The sequence below is a fragment of the Lepidochelys kempii genome, chromosome 2 (assembly GCF_965140285.1).
Source record: "Lepidochelys kempii isolate rLepKem1 chromosome 2, rLepKem1.hap1, whole genome shotgun sequence".
NCBI classification, from domain to species: domain Eukaryota; kingdom Metazoa; phylum Chordata; order Testudines; family Cheloniidae; genus Lepidochelys; species Lepidochelys kempii.
Genome location: NC_136381.1, coordinates 192,003,891 through 192,023,260, shown reverse-complemented (window position 1 = coordinate 192,023,260; position 19,370 = coordinate 192,003,891). Strand labels below are relative to the sequence as shown.

At 40.4% G+C, this 19,370-nt stretch overlaps 1 protein-coding gene across 1 annotated transcript in view; it reads right to left on the bottom strand.

Annotated features, from left to right (window-relative positions):
* Positions 1-767: 767 nt before the first annotated feature.
* Positions 768-19,370, bottom strand: part of CPNE4 (copine 4) — a 335,322-nt gene continuing 316,719 nt past the window's right edge. The window contains exons 14-17 of the mRNA XM_073333242.2: positions 16,914-16,965; positions 12,493-12,626; positions 8,955-9,191; positions 768-1,289 (exon numbers count right to left, since the gene is read on the bottom strand). Of these exons, the coding sequence (XP_073189343.1) occupies positions 1,158-1,289; positions 8,955-9,191; positions 12,493-12,626; positions 16,914-16,965 (555 nt within the window). The 3' untranslated portion in view covers positions 768-1,157. The remainder of the gene's footprint in view (positions 1,290-8,954; positions 9,192-12,492; positions 12,627-16,913; positions 16,966-19,370) is intronic.

Genomic DNA, 19,370 nt, shown 5'->3' with positions numbered 1-19,370 from the left:
GTGTGTTCAGCTGCTGTGTATTTTGCAAAACCGAGTGTTAGACCTCAGACACTAGAAATCATACCCTGATTTTTTTTAAATGGAGAGATTCTAAATCTAAACACGACTTGTTATTTTCCTCCCTCACCCCATTAAAAAAGTAGGTCTAATAGTCTTCTCATATAAAACAGCTTTTTCACTGTGTACAGGCAAACTCTATACCAATGAAGCCTTCGAGCTATTTTCCTTGTCAAAATTAGGCCATGCAATATCTGTCTTGGATAGTGCACCACGCAAAAATTTGGTATTGTGAGTGAAATGAAAAATGCAAACAAAACAACTCGAAAATAGGTGGGATTATAAATCAAAGGTGGCCAAAATGTTGCCCATATACCAGCCAGTCAAGTGGGGATGCGTGGATCAGATGGAACATGGCACTTAAGCACATGTAGTCCTTGAGGACCATACCTCCATATTAAAGATAAATGCAGCTATAGTCTGCTCATGTTACACTAATCAGATATGCCCTTGGGCACTACACAAGTTGCCAATGAAGCTATAGGCTGGCTGGGCTTGTTTGGGCATCCCTGTTATAAGCTGCTGTCATTAGAACTGTCCATGCTTTGGGCTGTAGTCTTTCAGAAGTGTCTAAGAATGCTTTGGTCATTCTTTCCTTGAAGGACAGTGTGCTGAGTAGAGGGTTTAGAGCAGGCAACTTTGTGGCAAGAGAGAAATAAAGACAACAACTGCAAAACTGTGTTGTTTTTATTTTAAACATGCAAAATACAGTTCATGCATCTGCCATTTTGAAAAATCTTTCGTTTTGCAGCAGATAAAACCAAAGATATTTTGGCTATCCACTCTCAAATGTTTCAAAATGCTTTACAGTGGAAAGATAATAAGAAATTTAGCAAAATTTCAACAAACCTGTATAAAAATCAGATACAGATAACTTTTTATTTCAAGGCGACATGCTGTAAAGAGTTCGTTTCCTTCTTCTCATAAAAAGTTTTCAACAATAACAACTGCTTAACAGATTCAAGCCTTTAGGCTACACATGCAAAAAAAAAAATTATTTTAGTTAAAAATCACCAAAACGTGCTATTTTGTTGTTTGTTTTAAAGTACTGCAGTTGTAGTAGTAGCAGTTTTGAGCTCTGTAAAAGTGTGCGGGGCAGTTCATGGCGCTAGTGTCCTGGAAGACTCGTACTCTGACATACATTTTGGTTTAATCCCTTTGCCATTGTAATAGTCCACCACTTGATTTGGAACTTCAGCCAAAACGCTTTTTGCTAGTGCAGCTGGGGATGCCTGCAGGAAATGGTAGAAAACACAGTGTTAACCTGTCGCTATGCAAAAGGTGCCGACTGGTCTTATAACCAGAGGCGCTGGGAGTTCATGGTCATAAGCATGGAATAAAAGCAGACCAACAGCAATTGAAGTACATGACACTACCTCAGGGCCTAATACTGCAAGTGATTCTGTGTCAGCAGACTCCGGCACCTCACTAAAGTCATCAGGGCTTTGCTCAGCCTGCCCCCTGCTCAGTTCTGAGTGTGGGATGAGGACGTTACACTGCAATTGCTGTACCACTGTATATTTTTGCTTGACTGCTGTCCACGAGAGTGCCAAGTCATAACTAAAGGGATTGCCTGGTGAAAATTCTCTTGTCTGTGTTAACTATAACACTGTCAAATTGAAGAGGATTTAAAAGTATGTGAAAAGACTACTTTACTTTTCACCACCCCTGACGTTTGCTTACCCTTCACTCCTAAGCGGTCTAGACAATAAAACTCAACGAGTTCAGGTCACTTTAGTTTTTAGGCTCCAATCCTGCAAAGACTTATGCATGAGCTTAACCTTAAACATGTGAGCAACTCCACTGAGTTCAAAGTCAACCATGTGAAAGGGAAGCCTTTGTTTAAGTTCTGGGGGAAGTTTTAAATTCAAATAAAAATGTTTTTATTGAAATTGAAACAAATACAAAAAACATTTCACTGATAGGCTTCATGAAGCCTTAAAACAACCCAAATTTGAATTACGGGTCGAACCTAGTGGCCGTATCTCTGCAGGTGCTACATATTTTCACTCAACGATCCTTAAATGCAGAGAGATTCCATAGCTGTGACCCTCTGCACGTGCAGAGGCCACACATTGTCATTAGAGATTGCTACCCTGAGAAAAGGCTGGCATACATGATCGCAATTCCTTATTGTAAATACAGTAGGATTTTGCCAAGGACATCTTGAAACATCCTGGCTGACAGCAGAGGAAATATCCGTGCATATTGTGGGGTTGTTATTAAGTTGACAAACCAAGGCCCGATCCTGACATTAGAGCCGGAGGGCAGACCCTTGTGCCCAAACAGAGTCCCGCTGGTCTACCCACGTATTAAGGGGCCAACCCTGCCCTGCTTTTCAATATGCTTATTTCCAGTCCTCCTCTAGTTTTGACAAGGAATGCTAATTAAGGGGCCTGATCCAACTCCCATTAATGTCATCATAAAGGCTCCCATGGACTTGAACAGAACTGGAGTGGGCTCTAAATCAGGTACAAGCATTACTGAACTGACAGCAATAGCAAAGCACAGGTGCCTGACTCTCTCTTCTTAAGCAAGGCGACTCTTGCAAGGGAGTATTCAAAGGCTATAGTCCTTGGATATTTAACTTATTTTCTCTGGCTAATAGATTTTCCCCTCGTCACTCTTTCTAGGTAATATTTTAGGTTCACGGTATAAGCTGCACTGTCGGAAATGAACAAATTACCGCCCCTGTCATTGATTCAAATGCTTATCCCACCAGATATTTAGAATTTGATTCATATAGGAAGTATACTGTGCATTTACTTATATTTATAAACATGCCAATCCAAAGGTACAGAAAAAATGCAGTTAATTTAGATTAATTTAATAGTAACAAAGTATATAAATAATGAGGAAATACAGGCATAAATTAGAGGAAGCAAAATTAATATCTGCATTTTGAGTTCTTGTACTTTACTGGTAATGTACCAAAAATTAAAACAGTAAACACATAAAAGGGAAATAGCTTCACATTATGACATTTGAACTGAAATCTGCAGAGACAGTCAAGTGTTCAAATGCATGAGACACTTCTGCGTAAACAAACAGAGAAGGCAAAACAAACCCTTCTGGTGACAGCACACGTACATATATTTTTTCCAGGTATAAAAAGTTACAAAGCCCTTCAGTATTAATCCCTTTTGAAGGACAAATGTGGAATTTTCACACTGTTCAGCAATGGCCTAACTCTGCTCCCACTGAAATCAATAGAAAACACCTATTGACTTTAGTGGAAGAGCAGCAAATTTAGGCCAGGGCTGAGAATTTTGGAAAATGCCACCCCAAATATGCAAGAGCTGTTACTACACTGACCGCCACGTCCAGGCTAAATTAACACAAATAGACTCATACAAAGAACAGAAAGGTAAAAGAATGAACAAAACATGTACAATGCAAAACCAAGAATCCACAGGACTTTGCATGGTTCAGTTTTCAAAGCAGCCCTTATTGACTTCAGTGTGGGGTGGGGACTGGCATTCGATACTTCTGAAAATCATTAAATACCAATACTCCTGCCCCACCACATCATCACCTCTTCTCTCTGCTAGTGTCAGATCCAGTTTTATTTAACGAAAGAATCAGTTCTGTAAATGGACCCTATGTCATAAATATAAAAGGAAGGGTAACCACTTTTCTGTATACAGAACTATAAAATCCCTCCTGGCCAGAGGCAAAACCCTTTCACCTGTAAAGGGTTAAGAAGCTAGGATAACCTCGCTGGCACCTGACCAAAATGACCAATGAGGAGACAAGTTACTTTCAAAGCTGGAGGTGGCGGGGGGGGGGGGGTGGTGGAAAACAAAGGGTCTGTCTGTCTGTGTGATGCTTTTGCCGGGACCAGGTCAGGAATGCCTTTCAGAACTTCTGTTAAGTTAGTAAGTAATCGAGCTAAAAATGCGTTAGATTTTCTTTTGTTTAATGGCTGAGAAAATAAGCTGTGCTGAATGAAATGTATATTCCTGTTTTGTGTCTTTTTGTAATTTAAGGTTTTGCCTTGAGGGATTCTCTATGTTTTGAATCTGATTACCCTGTAAGGTATTTACCATCCTGATTTTACAGAGGGGATTCTTTTACTTTTTCTTTCATTAAAATTCTTCTTTTAAGAACCTGATTGCTTTTTCATTGTTCTTAAGATCCAAGGGTTTGGGTCTGTGTTCACCTATGCAAATTGGTGAGGATTTTTATCAAGCCTTCCCCAGGAAAGGGGGTGTAGGGCTTGGGGGGATATTTTGGGGGGGAAGACGTCTCCAAGTGGGCTCTTTCCCTGTTCTTTATTTAACACGCTTGGTGGTGGCAGCATAGGGTTCAAGGACAAGGCAAAGTTTGTACCTTGAGGAAGTTTTTAACCTAAGCTGGTAAGAATAAGCTTAGGGGGTCTTTCATGCAGGTCCCCACATCTGTACCCTAGAGTTCAGAGTGGGGAAGGAACCTTGACACCCTATATTGTGGGTTCATATTACAGAGCCCCATTCACTTCAGTGGAGCAAGCCTGGAAGCAGGAGTCCATTCTAGTGGATCTCATTCCAGAATTGGGATGCTAGCTGGTAAGTTTCTCAGTGTATGGATCATGATTCTCCTTGCTCTGGCAACGTGCACCCACTTTAAGGCCAAAGTGGTGTAAAGAGGCATTTGTGTAAATGAGAATAACACCTTATTTATGTCTTTGGTCTGTAAAGCACATGCACTCCAATGGCACTGCATCAACAATAACAAATAAGAGTTATTCTTCATAGGAGTTTAACACAGATGAGAAATTAATTTTCCCTATAACATTTTTCCTGCATTTAATGATATGCTTGAACAGCATTGTAGCAACAAACAACTCAAGATGAATACTTCTCAACTGATGGTTAATACACAACAATCAATTCAGCCAGCAGTGGGAAAATACTTCCCCCTGATGATAATTGGTATATATTACAAATTACTTTGATTCAGTTCTAGAGGCTCACCATGCCTAATCTTTAATTACAAAACATAGTACAAAACATTGCTCCTTGCAGAGGTAGGGGCTTGGCTTTGCACACTCTTCCGTGATATGTGTTATTAAGTCACCGTTGTTAGGCTTTATGATTAAACACAATGGAAAATGGAAAATGATCCACAGGCTGCATCAGATTTGTGCATGGTGCATCTATCATGAGTCCAAAAGGCTGAAAAATTCAATGCTTAAAATCTCCATCGCAGAATGCCATTCATTACGAGATTTTCATATTCTTATACATTTTGGCAATTGTTCATGGGCATCACTGTTCTGCTTTTGTTAGATAATGACACACAAATATTTGGATGATGATAATTTTGGAGGACAGAAATTCAGTTCAGTCCAGAAAACATTTTTTCTCTCTATTTTCATGTTACCCCGTAGCAGTCAGGCTAAATGTGGAATCTAGTAAAGATGCACAATACTTGTGGACAATTGTTTTTAACTGTAGTGAGTACCTGGCTGTTATCAAAGCCCCATGATTCTAGGATTTGCTAAGAACCACCCCTATTATAATTCTTTCTACAGCATCAAAGGTGTGCATTACCCTTGAGAGACTAGTCTAGAAGGCAAGGTCCCTGCGCTGAAGAATTTACAAATATAAAAATCTTATCCTTGAAGGTGCTAAGTGACAACATGCAGGAATAGCTTAGCACCTCATAACACTCGGCCTTCATAATGAAATTATACTGTTGGTATTAAAATGACAGTGAACACTAGCAAAGGACAATACTCACTTCCTTGAGAAATCCTGATCCAGCAAAGCACTTAAGCACATGCTTAACTTTAAGCTTGTGAGTAATCCCAATCACTTAAATGAGACTATTTATGTGCTGAAAGTTATGAATATGCTTAAGTGCATTTCTGCATCAAGACCTCCCCAAGGGATTGATTTTATACGCTCATTTTTATTGACTCTCCCTTCCAGACTTCACCTCTTTCTCCTGTAATTATAGTGATCCAACAAGTTATTCTAATATTAGACTCATGAGGTAGATTTTCAGTTAGGCTAGTATTGTCCAAATGTAGGCAGGTAAGGAACCTCACCTTGCTAATAGAAACATTATCTTGGGTACTTCCTGTAATAAAGAGATTCATCAAGAGGTGGTTATCATCACAAGCATTTATTTTGCACCTATTACACTGGCATCTGTGCACCTTAAAGTGTTAAGTTGAGACACTCAAGATCTCAATAAAAAGAGACTGAATACCATGCTTTATAAGTTACATGGGTACTTCTGATATGGAGAGAATATTGTGTATATCTAGAGAGAAAGAGAGAGAGACCAAATTTCTCTTCTTTTAATGAGTGAAATAACTTTCCAAGATTGCTACCCTTTCAAATTTCTGAAAGTTAACCTAAAACTACTAAAGACAATAGATACTTGTAATTTCCCACAATTAGCAATTAAGATCACAGACTCGCTCACAAGTTAGCAGCAGCACGATCTATTCAGTGTCCAGAAAGAACTGCAATGGTCAGCATCAATCAAGGATGATTTCAGCTCTGTCCTAAAGTTACAATATGGCACTAAAAACAGAAAAGAAGCTGGCTTTGCGAGTTCCTCATGGAAACATATTTTCAGCTAACTAAAAGCAGGTCTAGTACCAACTCCAATAACTCACCTTTCAATGCTTTCACAATACACTGCACCTCATGTGAAAAGCTGCACACTGTGATTAGCGTAGAGGGGAATTTTTAATTGGGAGCAGGTCACGATCGCACCTTGTTAAAGTTTCTGTTTCACAGCTGGGGTAGTAGCACTGCTGACAAGTAATGGATACAACTACACCTTCAGGGGAAGATCATCAGCTGACGACTTCAGTGGAACTATGACAGTTTACACTGGCTGAGGATCCGCCTCCCAGAGTCTAAGTTTACCCCAAACTAAAGCTGGAGAGGTGAGAGAAACCAGGTTATTCGGTGAGATTGGGGTGAACGTCGCAATGGGACCTTATGGATGTAGGAGGGAGGTGTGTTTCTCGTTAAAATGTGGCAGAATGAGATTTGGGAGAGGAGAAGATGAATTGAGAATCTCCTTGTGGTAATAAAAAAATCAGAGGGCAACAAAATGTAAGCAAGAGACACGTATCTGAAGACACAGAACAACCCACAGGTGTAATAGGCCCTCAACAATCCTAAAATCAACATAACCTTTGGTGGAGATAAATCCAGAACTGTGGTTCACTAGTACATAGGAGCTGCATGGAAAGGTCTATTCCACAAAGAAAAAGAAATTCAGTTAATAGGATACAGTAGAGTGGAAAGAACTAGTCAGAATTAAATAGTGAAAATATGGTTCCAAGGCTCCTTGCTGCTAAAAGACAGGAAACAGCTTTACTAAAGTAGGAAGGAAAAAGGGGAGAGACAGAGAAAGAAGAGGAGGACTTGTGGCACCTTAGAGACTAACCAACTTATTTGAGCATAAGCTTTCATGAGCTACAGCTCACTTCTCAGACGTTCTTGTTAAACCTTGGATTTGTGCTGGAAATGGCCCACCTTGATTATCATACTCATTGTAAGGAGAGTGGTCACTTTAGATAAGCTATTACCAGCAGGAGAGTGGGTTTGTGTGTGTGTGTGTGGGGGGGGGGGTAGGGGGGTGAGAAAACCTGGATTTGTGCTGGAAATGGCCCAACTTGATTATCATACACATTGTAAGGAGAGTGATCACTTTAGATAAGTTATTAGCAGCAGGAGAGTGGGGTGGGAGGAGGTATTTTTTCATGCTTTGTGTGTATATAAAAAGATCTTCTACACTTTCCACAGTATGCATCCGATGAAGTGAGCTGTAGCTCATGAAAGCTTCTGCTCAAATAAATTGGTTAGTCTCTAAGGTGCCACAAGTACTCCTTTTCTTTTTGCGAATACAGACTAACACGGCTGTTACTCTGAAACCTGTCAGAAAGAAGAGGGAAAGGGAGAGAAATGAGGCAGGAGAAAGAACAGAAGAGGGAAAGGGGAGAGATAGTTGAAGACAGATAAGAGAAAGTTGGCTCACGCGCACACACACTCAAAATATACCCTCCGTTCTCACAAGGAAGAAAATGGGATCCTGTGAAGCCTCATTGTACGTGGGAGAGTTGCTTCTGTGACATGGTGCCTGAGTTTCCCTGACCCAGAAGAAAGTCAGGGCTGATGCCGAGAGTTTCAGGTGCTACCATGTAGGAGATGGTGACTGGAGATGGGAGTGTGCAGGGCCAGGGTATGGCTGCACTCCATTGCCATGTTCCCCCTTCAGTTTTAGCAGGTAAGTTAAAGCTGGTCCACTTTACCCTTTTCATAATGTATCTCCTCCCACCCACTGCATCCCCTAAGGGTGCATTCTGGGGAATAGTGGCTGGCAGTGGATTCAAGGTGCCATGCTTACACAGAGTTTGGGGAGACGGAGTGGGGGTTGAGGGAGGGAGGCAACAAGGAATCACTGGCCCTCCCCACCGATGGTCCTGCGTCTGCTGGTTTAGGAGGCTGAATTCTGACAAGGAAACAATCTGGTATAAACCGGATGAGCTCAAATTCACAGTGATTCCAGTCTCTATGTGGAAATGACCCATCTGGGGGATACTATAGGGCTCAGGGACAAGAGCCAAACAGAGAAGGAAAAAAAACGGAAGTTTAAAATAAATCAGGACATATACAAATGAGAGGAGAAAAACTGAGAAATACAGAATCGAGGGCTCAAATTGTAACCAAACAGGAGACACCTCAATGTCCCATTGACATATAGTTATTCTCCTCTCTCTTTTTTTCCTTCTCTCTCCCACATCTTAGCTTTATTCCATTTCATTTTCAAAATAAAACGCTGCCATTTTGCTGGGACTGGCGCACTTGAGTTCTTGTTTCAACCTAAGGTAAGAGCAGCCTCTGAAACACAGCCTCATAACCGAACAGACTGAAAATCCATCTTACGTGTTTGAAGTTCCTAAATGGCACAAACTGGACGATGTCTCGAAGAACAGGCTCGCCTTTGGGGGACCTCAAAATCCCATCGTCGCCATCTAGCATCTGCATGTCGCTGAAATCAGCGTTTCCAACCCCAACGATGATGACTGACATAGGCAGGTGGGAAGCATGAACGATGGCCTCCCGGGTGTCAGCCATGTCTGTGATCACGCCGTCTGTCAGAATCAGCAAGATGAAATATTGCTGCAGGTTGCGAATGGAGAGAAGAGCAGGGGAAAATGTCATTGGTTATATAAACCTTTATCTTAAGCTACCTCCCTTTTTCTAATGCACATTTATGGCAACCATAAACCATGGCTTTGGACAAAGTCTGTTTTTAAAAAAGAAATGTTCTCAGAGGTAGACTGCATCCCATAGGAATCAACTTCCATTGGGGTGATCCCTAGATTATCTTGGTGTTTTTTAACTGGGGGTTGGCTAATTTCCAGGGGAAAGCCAAGAGGAATACTATGTTGAGGAGAATGGTGGATTCCTGGCTGCTAGGAGCATGGCAGGTGTCAGGACTTTTGTTTGGAGTCTTGACTGGTCTGGCTCCCCCCTTGGGTTGTGATCCCTACATGACTCACTTTCCTCTGCTGATAGTTTCTGACTACACTCTTTTGCTGAGAATCAATGGAAAGAGAAGAGAGACGGAGATAGGTGCTGCATTCCAGCATCGGAAGCTGGGGAAGAACTGTAATGGAGATTACAATAGCTCTGTTTAGGGAGCCAACATTGCTGTCAGGCAGAAAGGGAGAGTGCAGCTTTCTGCCCAGTGGAGGCTGGCTTACCATCTCTTGGCACTCAGGGGAGGAATAATGCATGGGGAGGGTTCCTAGTTTGTCCAGGAGCATGACAGGGGCTCCTCCAGGAGAGGAAATATGACTTGGGAGTGGAGAGAGAATGAGGAACTTTTCCAAATCCACTGTCAAACCTGGAGGAGAGATTTCGTCATTCTCAGGTTTCTAAAAGAGACTAAGCATTTTGGTGCATTTCAGTTCCTTTCCCTACTCTGAGTTACACTGAACTAGATGAAATGGGATACGAGACATTCATTTGATAAATGAGGAAGAATGACTCTCACTTGGGCCTTTCTGGACAGCGAGGCAGCTGAAGTGCACTTTATACATTTACTTTACAAGGAAACTGATTCCTGTACAGGGAGTAGTAGAACTGAGTCACAGTGTGCGGGGGAACAAAGCAGAGAAACACTATACAGTTAAAATTGAGCTGTAATATTATCCATATAGAAAATGTACACACACACACACACACATTCACTGCCTCTCGTGTGTGAAAACCAAAACACACAGAGATTTTTTTTTCCTGAAGAGTCATGCTGCAAAGTAAAATAAAAGTGTTTTTTCTTTCCTTGCCCAATGTGCGAAATACAGCCCACAGTGTTCTATATTTTGGTCAGCAGCCATCCTCCCAACCTGGACATCTCAACTATGGAGCAGTGATTATAGTTACATTTTAAATGAAAATAGAATAAAATATAATTATAATACTATTTATTACACATCTATTTATTATGCTATTTATTTTTTCATCCAGAGCCCCTTAACAAAAGGTGGTTAAGGGTTAATATCCTCATTTTGTAGATGAGGACACCGAAGTACAGAGAGGTGAAGTAACTTGCTTAATGTAACACTCTAATTCAGTGAGAGAACTGAGAAGAAAACCCAGGTCTTCAGACTCCCAGCGTAATGTCCTGGGACTAGATGGACTCTGTCCGGTGGATTTAGGGTGACCAGATGTCCCAATAATATTGAGATTGTCCTGATATTAGAGACTGTGTCTTATGTATGCAACTATATCACCCCCTCCCCTTCGAGAAAAAAAAAGTGTCCCAATTTTTCACACTTGCTATCTGGTCACCCTAAGTGGATTCTTTTAAGAAGTCTAGCCCCTAAGGACTATACTATGCCATAATTCATTCATCTTCCTCTGCATTAAACCACTCTATTTAAAACAGTGTTGCGCGGAGAACACCACTGCAGCGATATACCAGACAGAAGAAGAAAACTCTGGGAAAGCCCTAGCTGTGGTGATGACAATGATGCCATTGTACAGATCTGTTCTGGTATGATATACAGTGCAGTCCTCTTCCCCTCAGAGACAGGCAAGAATTTCTTTGATCTCTGACTCCAATATCAATGCTATTCCTGCACATTTTTCAGAGCCAATTGTAGATGAGGCTTCACAGTGCTAACACATTTTCCCTCCCTCATTTTCAGTCCTGCTGGGCAGAGGGAGAATAAGTACAATGCATTTCAATCACATTTAAAATAAATTCTGTACTTAGGTCTTTCAGCTGAAAGAAACTGTCATGGGTCTTCTCATAAATGGAGAGGTGCAGACCTTTCTTACTACTGTTAAAAGCAACAGAACACTTCATGATGGGAAAAGCAAACAAAATTCTACAGCCATAGTTGAATATGATTCCAGGGAAACAAAGGAGCTTCCAGTATGGGCTCTGTGATGTGGCCATCTTTTTTAACGCTTTGTCTCCTAAGATCAATGTATTTAGGGCCAACCCCTAATGCTTCATTCCAAAATGGCTCTTTTGTTCTTACAAATCAGTAAGTTCTAAATAAAGTCTGTGCCTCCTAATCATTTGTAGAGCCCATCACTCTAGTATCTAAGCATCTCATGCAATCGCATCAATGATCTACTGGCTATCAAGTGGTTTGGCAGAAATCATGCTGTAATATGGTGAAGACGGAATGTGAAAACAGAAAAAAATGGCAGGTAATATGAAGAAAATGCCCCACACTGTATAAAAATGACAGACAATTAGTAGGAACGGTGGGCAAGCAGGGATTTACATTTGAGTGCTCCATCAATGAATGGAGCTCTGTGTCTTTTCTGTGGGATGTTTGTCATGAAAGTCTGGAGTAAGCTCACAAGGATCATTGTGTCAGGGTCTGGCACAGTTATCACTACCAACTCGCTGTGGGCCTTGAGCATATCATTTGGCCTCTCCTGTGTGATTATTTATCCATGTTTAAAACAGCGATAACAACATTGTGCATGTCTATAGCACCTCCCATCTAAGCATCTCACACAGTTATGTGAGCTAGTCACAGAAAAGGTTTAAGACTCCTGGGTCTGATCCCTGCTGATGTAAATGGACATAGCTCCAATGGTAGCCATTTGACCTCCGGGGATCTACACCAGCTTACCCCTGCTGAGGATCAGGTCCAATCTTTCCTGATATGACATCAAGCCACAATTTATATTATATTGGATTGGGAAAAAAACAGGTTTTAGAACGAGCTTGGGAATATTTATCAGAGAAAATGTCAAGTACAGGGCCCTGTGTGACACTGATTCTATTTGTCTTATGTGAAGACATTTATGGAGGCTGCTAAGATATAGCAGCATTGAGAAATTATTCATATATATCAAAATGACCCAGATCATGACTGCCTAGCAAAGATCCAATATATAGTAAGACAAATAGGTCCTAGCATAGCTTGCAGTTTGCTGCTATTCTTACCGATGCCTCCTTGGTGTTAGTCTCCTCCGAGGCTGACTTAGCCACCTTCTGGATGATGGGAGCAATGTTTGTCGGCCCATAAAGCTGTAGCTTAGGAAGGCAGCTCTGATACGCTTCAACGACTCCTTGTATCCCTTATATAAAAATGAGCAAGCAGAGGAAGTTAAGAAGGAAAGTAACAAGGAGCACATATCTGGTACCATGTTTAAGTTGCAAGTTAAAGACTCTTGATCAATTTTTAAATGATTTGTGCAATTCTAGCACATGAGGAATAAACTGCCTCAGTCAATTTATTCTGTACAGTTGTGAATTTGCACAATTGTTTCAAAGAAGCTGTGTCCAGCTGCCCTGACCTCCTGTAGCTGTTTTGTAATATATAATTCATTACTCTGCTCTTCTCCTTACTAACAGCACTTAGTATACATTTTGCAGGGATTAGCTGTAGTTTGTTCAAGTTAACATGCACAATTTGCAAATGCATTAGACTCATCATCTTCAGCATAGACGCTAAGCGATCACTTGGGCACCAGTGAATGTTCATACTTAAGGAATATAGACTTTAGTGATGAAAAGATGATACCCCTTTGACAGTTCTCTCTCTTATTAGAGAAAGCTTTACTTCTGCTTCATCAAAGCAGCTATCAGCAGGCTCCCTCTTTGTTAATACATTTGCCAAGAAACCTGAACATTTCCCTGGTGTTATGAAAAATATTTTTTTCAGGGTTAATTTGACTAATGGTTCTCACAATTTAAATCTCAATCGGAGCAAAAAGCGTACAAGCTAAAAAGAAACAGAAAAGCACTTTGCTGTCTACAGCAAAATGTACTTCAGTCACCAGGTCTTGATGAAGGAGGAACCATTTTTGGACATTGTGTCACCCTTCTTTCATCTCTGGGAAGTGGGAACTGAGGCAGGTCAGGGTAAATTGTATTTGCAGACACCGTGTAAAGATTGGAGCTCAGCTATTGGTGTTTTCAGCTCCTTTTCCTTGGGAACAGGAATTTCCCTGGTGTGTTAGTGCAAAGTGAAGTAATTTCAAAATTTAGAACTCCCGCTGCACAAGGCTAGAGGGTTAGTAAGAAAGTGAAGGACCGAAGAACTTTGAAGAAGGAGGCTGAACAGTGTCATTATTTCACTAAGATCCTAAACTGATCTTGTTCTGAAGAGGAACTCTCAATGGAACTTGTGGAAAGTGACCCAATAAACAACCCTAACAAATCAAAGGAGGCTGGAATTACATTATACAAATACTATGGAGATTAGAACACCTTGATCTTTAGACAGTTATGTACCTACCGAGCTTATTTTCCCTGCCACTTACAACACTACAAATTAAAAGAATGCTCTTTAACTCTAGCTGTGATTACTGGTTAGATTGTAAGCCTACTATTATAGGTTACAAACTTTTCACCAGTAACTCCAGAGAGATTAAATTAGATAGGACATCACATAGCAGGGCAGAAGTCCTTTGTCTGGGGGGTCCCTTTCCTTAACACCCAGTTTTAAACTCGATGAGAATCTGGTCCTGATATACCTATTGTCTCTTCCACTAAGGCCTGCAAACTTTATTAAGATAAAAACACAAAACAAAGTTTATGCATATATTATATTTATTAATAAAAAGATATTAAAATACACAAAAATAAATCCTATCCCATGTAGTCTGGTATATTTCAAAGGGTTTCTCTGAACCAGGAAAGGGGAACATATTATATACCAAATATACCTTTTTTTTGCATATATCCTCAAGCAATACCCATCAGAAAATATTTACTCTCCTGTCATATTATAATAAAATGTCTCTTTTAGCTTAAAGTTTATTACCTCTTGGATTGTTTGTCATCCTTGGACATCCCTTTGTTTTCCAGACTGCCCTATTAGCTTACATACAACTTACTTCACAGTGTAATTCATAAAGGTTTGTTATACACTTTGAGTTCCTTGGATAAAGTATGCTATTAAAATGCAAAGAGAGTGTGTGTGTATCTACACACAAAGAAAGCAAAGATTATTGCTCAGATTACAGGCTCTACAATCTCTCAGTTATCTTTCTTTCTCAAACAATAAATAGTATGTGAGCATGCACAAAAATAATTGAATTTAAATACCTAGAGTATTGAAAGCTTGTTTCTCCTCTAAAAAGTGACTCCGTAAAAAATGGCATCACGGGGTTCAATATTTATTGTTCACCCCCAACTATTTCCATATCAAATGCGCTCAGTTTACAGATAACTTTTTTTTTAACTGCTTGCCTGCAAACTCACTGTGCACTCAAAGAATCAAGCTGGGTTTCCTTCCATCTCATGCAAAACAACCAATAATAAAGGTTCTGCAGGCCAAATGGTGCTCTCTGATACAGCTGTGCATCCTTAAGAGTTTTCAGTGGTTTTAATGGGTTTGCAAGAGTGTAAATGATTGGAACTTAGTAAGAAATTCTGCTCATGTACAACTAAGAAAATAATCCAGTTCCTACTTTCTTAGCTGTGTTAGCACTTTTAAGCTAATAGGCGTAAAAAACAATAAAAATTATTTTAGCTGCTGATTTTCTGAGTAAGGATATGCGATCTTTACTCAGTCACTATTCAGAATAGAATGGCACTCACTTTTATCCTGATGTCAGTGTTCCCTAGTGACCAGTGACAGTTTGCTATTCACATACAAAATGGGATTTCATTTTTTACTTCTAAACGAATCAAAAGAATGCTTTTTCACTACAGGAGTCATCAATGTATTGGTCTGCACCAAGAAGCATTCGGCAAGAACTTGTTATCACACTAGCTGTGTTTTCTATGATTTTTGTAAGTATAAAATAAATTATATGGGGAAAAGTGGGGCCCTTACGCTCTTTATTTCACCTTCCCCCCGCCCCCAGGAGCACCCGCTTGTTACAGAATATATTGGGGTTCTGACAATTAAAATCTAGGGTGTTTAAGGAAGCTGAAAGAGAGATCACAGAATAATTGGTTTAGGAATTAATCAAGAGTCAGTGGCAGGCAATGAGGAGTTGCGCCAAATGATTAAACTGGATGCTCTGTGATCTCTCTCTCACTTTCATCCAACTGGACATTATTTTTAATGGTACCAAGTAGAACTGAATAATAATAATAATAATACCTAGATCTTCTATAGCAATTTCCATTAATAGATCTCAATGTGCTTTACAAAAAAGATAAGCATCATTATATCTTTGTATTATAGATAGGGAAAGTGGGACAGAGAGCAGTGAAGGGATTTGCCCAAGGTCACCCAGCAAGGTCTAGGACTAGAACCCACATGTTCTAAACCCGAGATCAGAGTATAATCCACTAAGCTATATTTAATAAGCCCAATTGAGATTTTTTTTTGAGTGTGGTTTTAAAAGTCTCCCTCAGACATTCCCATGCTGCACCATGTCTTCCTATGCCTCTCAGTCTTAAATATCCCTGCATTCTAAATGTTAATTGATTAGATGACTGAGTCCTAAATACAGAACATGACAAAGTAAAATGAATAACAAAAAACTAACAAAATAAACAAGCCAATGGTAAGTTCAAACCACTACTATGGAATGTCTCTCCCGTCCCTTTGCTTTTCACCGGCCAGGATACTGAGCTACATAGACCACTGGTGTGACCCAGAATGGCCATTCTTATGTGTTCTCATGGGATCCCTCAATACTCCCACCTCTGCTGATAAAAAGAAAATATTCTAAATCTCTAGTGTGCTCTCTCTCCAATACTTTGTACAAAGTAAGCAGTAAGTTATGTCACTACATATTAGTGTAAAAGCAGCAATCATTACTGCCCATCACTTATAACTACAACACATTTATCAAAATCTAATCAACAATTTTATCCTTTAACTACTGATGATTAGCAATAATAAATTTCAGCTATTAGCTAGAAATCAAAGGCCCAAATTCTCCATTGTGTTGAGACCAAGTTGTGCTGCATCACTAGAGTAACTAAGGGAAAGGGGATATGGTCAGGAATGTCTTATGCCACAGTGATCCACAGCTGCTGTTCTGAGCCCTTGGCACCATATGCAGCCGGTGTGATTTACAACAGTCAAATTATGTCAGGGGACTGGCTGTGCACACACATGGCCTTGGATCAAGGGAGTGCAAAGACTGCCTTTGCATCTTCCATCATCCTGAGCTGTGCAGCATTTCCCTTAACCATAGCTGAGGATCTAGGCAAAAATAAGGAAACACTGGAAACTCAGTTTTCAAAAAGTGTCCTGTGATTTTGGGAGCCTCAGTTACTGGGTATCCAACTTGACACACTTTAAAAACAATCTGATTTTCAGAATGTAGATGCTAAACACTTTCTAAAAACCAGGCATCTCATGTTGGACACTGCAAGCTGAAGCTCCCAAAATTACTCGCCACTTTGCATATGGCAGAAGTACAGCAATCTGCTTTCCTTAATGCGAGTGTTACCTGCACATTCTGGGTTGTCTTCATTAAAGTTGATTGCAAAGTCATGCGAGACCTACACATTGACAAAAAGGAAAAAAGAATAAGACTTTAGTTCAGAAAAACGATTCCAAGTTGTCTTTCAGTTTCCAAACACCCATTACATGCTTTCTGTGTTAAACCACAGGAATCTTTTAAACTTGGAGCCAATCAATTTGAAATGCAGAGTGAGTCGGAGCTCCCTGCAGAGCTGAAGGGACAAGAAAATTTGCTGGAATCAAAGAAGTATCTGCTGACAAAAAAACAAAAAAGAGAATATAAAAAAAAACACTTCAGCACATGAGAACTTCAGTAAATATGCTGCAGAAACGGCACTGCCAACATCTGTCACAAAAGAAAGGCCTAGATTTCAGCACACATTGAGAGACATGCTCTCTCCAGTTGAAAGACGAGAGTTAAATAAGGTTATGCTACACTGTAAAAACCACTATTAAAATAACTTTGGGTCTGTAGTAAACCCCTCATTCAGACTGATGAGCAGTTACTCACATGAAACCAGTGGGATTACGGTGAGGAGAGGAGTAACTGCTCCCCAGTGTGAACCAGAAAATCACAATCTGGCCTATTATGATGAAGGAAAAAATACAAATAAATACATTGATGAAGTTGAGATAGGTTGATGCTTAAATTTGAACCAGGGCTAGGGAAATAAAAAAAATAATAATAAAAAACTCAACCCTCAACCACCAAAATTCTTCTAAACGTCAATAGAGTTGCAAATGCCCCAAATGCAAATAGCATCCTCACAAAAATAGTTATGTAATAAAATACACACAGATCCCCTTTCCCTGGTTCCTTGTCTAAGAAAAAATACTGAAAATGCAAAAAGTGGATGGTTTTTAACTAAAAGGGAAGCGTATTAGACATTAAAAAAATCTGTTTCCAAGCCCCCTTCGGCTCTCTGGCACTCTCAGCGTTGGACCCCACAGTGATGATCTGCTGGGACTGATGTTCTCCTCTGAAGCACCTCTCCATTTCTGAGGCTAGTCCTCTCCCCCTGGTCTGCATCTTTCTCTGGTTCTCGTCTCCATTTTTCTCCATCTGCCTCCACCATTGTAGTCCTCATCCTTTTTACTCTCTTTAACTCCACTGCCCTGTCACTTATCACCCATATTTCTCTCCTTAATATACACATTTCAAACGTCCGGCCCAAATTCTGTGTCATGCTGCACTGTCCATAAACTGTATGTGGCAACTGTAATGGTGGGATAAGTGCATTTTAAGGGAGATTGACCCTTTGAAACTGCATCTATGAGACATCAGTGTTGTACTGCTAGCCTAAATATGGCTGCGCACCGATGGTGTGTGGAGTGGCTGGCACAGGCCATAAAGAGGGTTTGTTTTGTGTAAAAGGGAGACTGGTTGACACAGAAATATGGTAACATGCAGTCACCTGCAAGGGTATAGTTCTGAAAGATAGGATCAGGTAACTTTATCCCTGGTCCACAAGTCTTCCTACTTAGAGATCAAAGGTTATGTGCTAGCAGTACACTGTTTGCTGTCCACAAAAAGCAACATGATGGGCTCCACCCATTTAACGGTTACATAAATGGGCTGGGACAAGGCCAGTAACTGCTGTAATATTGAATAGCACCTGCTAACTCACTTTAGAATGGGCCCTGCATGATCTCCACCAGTGGAACTCATGTGTTTTGCTACTTTAGACAGGTTTTATATTTTCAGGAGAGAGACATCAAAAAGGTTGAGTAGGTTGTTCTGTAAATGCACGACTCTTAATCATATCAGTGATGGCGGGGCTGGGTAGAAAATGTGCTACCCTCATTTATAGTCTTACTCACTATGATCATGCTTATCATTATTTAAAAGATACTATGAAGGAGTTGAACTTGGGTAGCTACCAACATCACAAAGGAATTAAGCCAGCGTCCATCAAGGAATCTGTGAACTCATCCCAAGCCCAACCCGAAGTTTGGTATGCTAAACCCACGTTTTGGTTGTCACGTTCATGGGGTGTCACATGACCACTCATTCATGCAGTCATGACAGTCTCCCGTTTGCTTTGTAGAAGAAAAAGCAGTAAGTCACCAAACATTTTCCAATATCAGCAGACATGAAATGGCAAGATTGTCAGATACACTTTGGAGGTGTTCCAGAACATTTCTGTCTCGCCAAACTACATGCCTAAGGACACTATCTGACCAGAAGACCAGCTGCTATCTGCCAGTCTCACAGCCGGCTGCAGGCCAAAGGTAATTGCAACTGTCAAGCACTGTTATGTGAGTTTTCATTCAGTAATAATTTTGCTGTTGTTCACTCGATTCACTCTTTCTCTGCTTGCTAAGTTTTCTACTAGCTAGGTCTCTGCAAAAAGATAAAAGAATCACATTATATACGTACCACTGTTTGGTTTGTTCAATGCTATGGCTATTCAGTGTTTCTGGGTCCTAACTTTCTGAATCC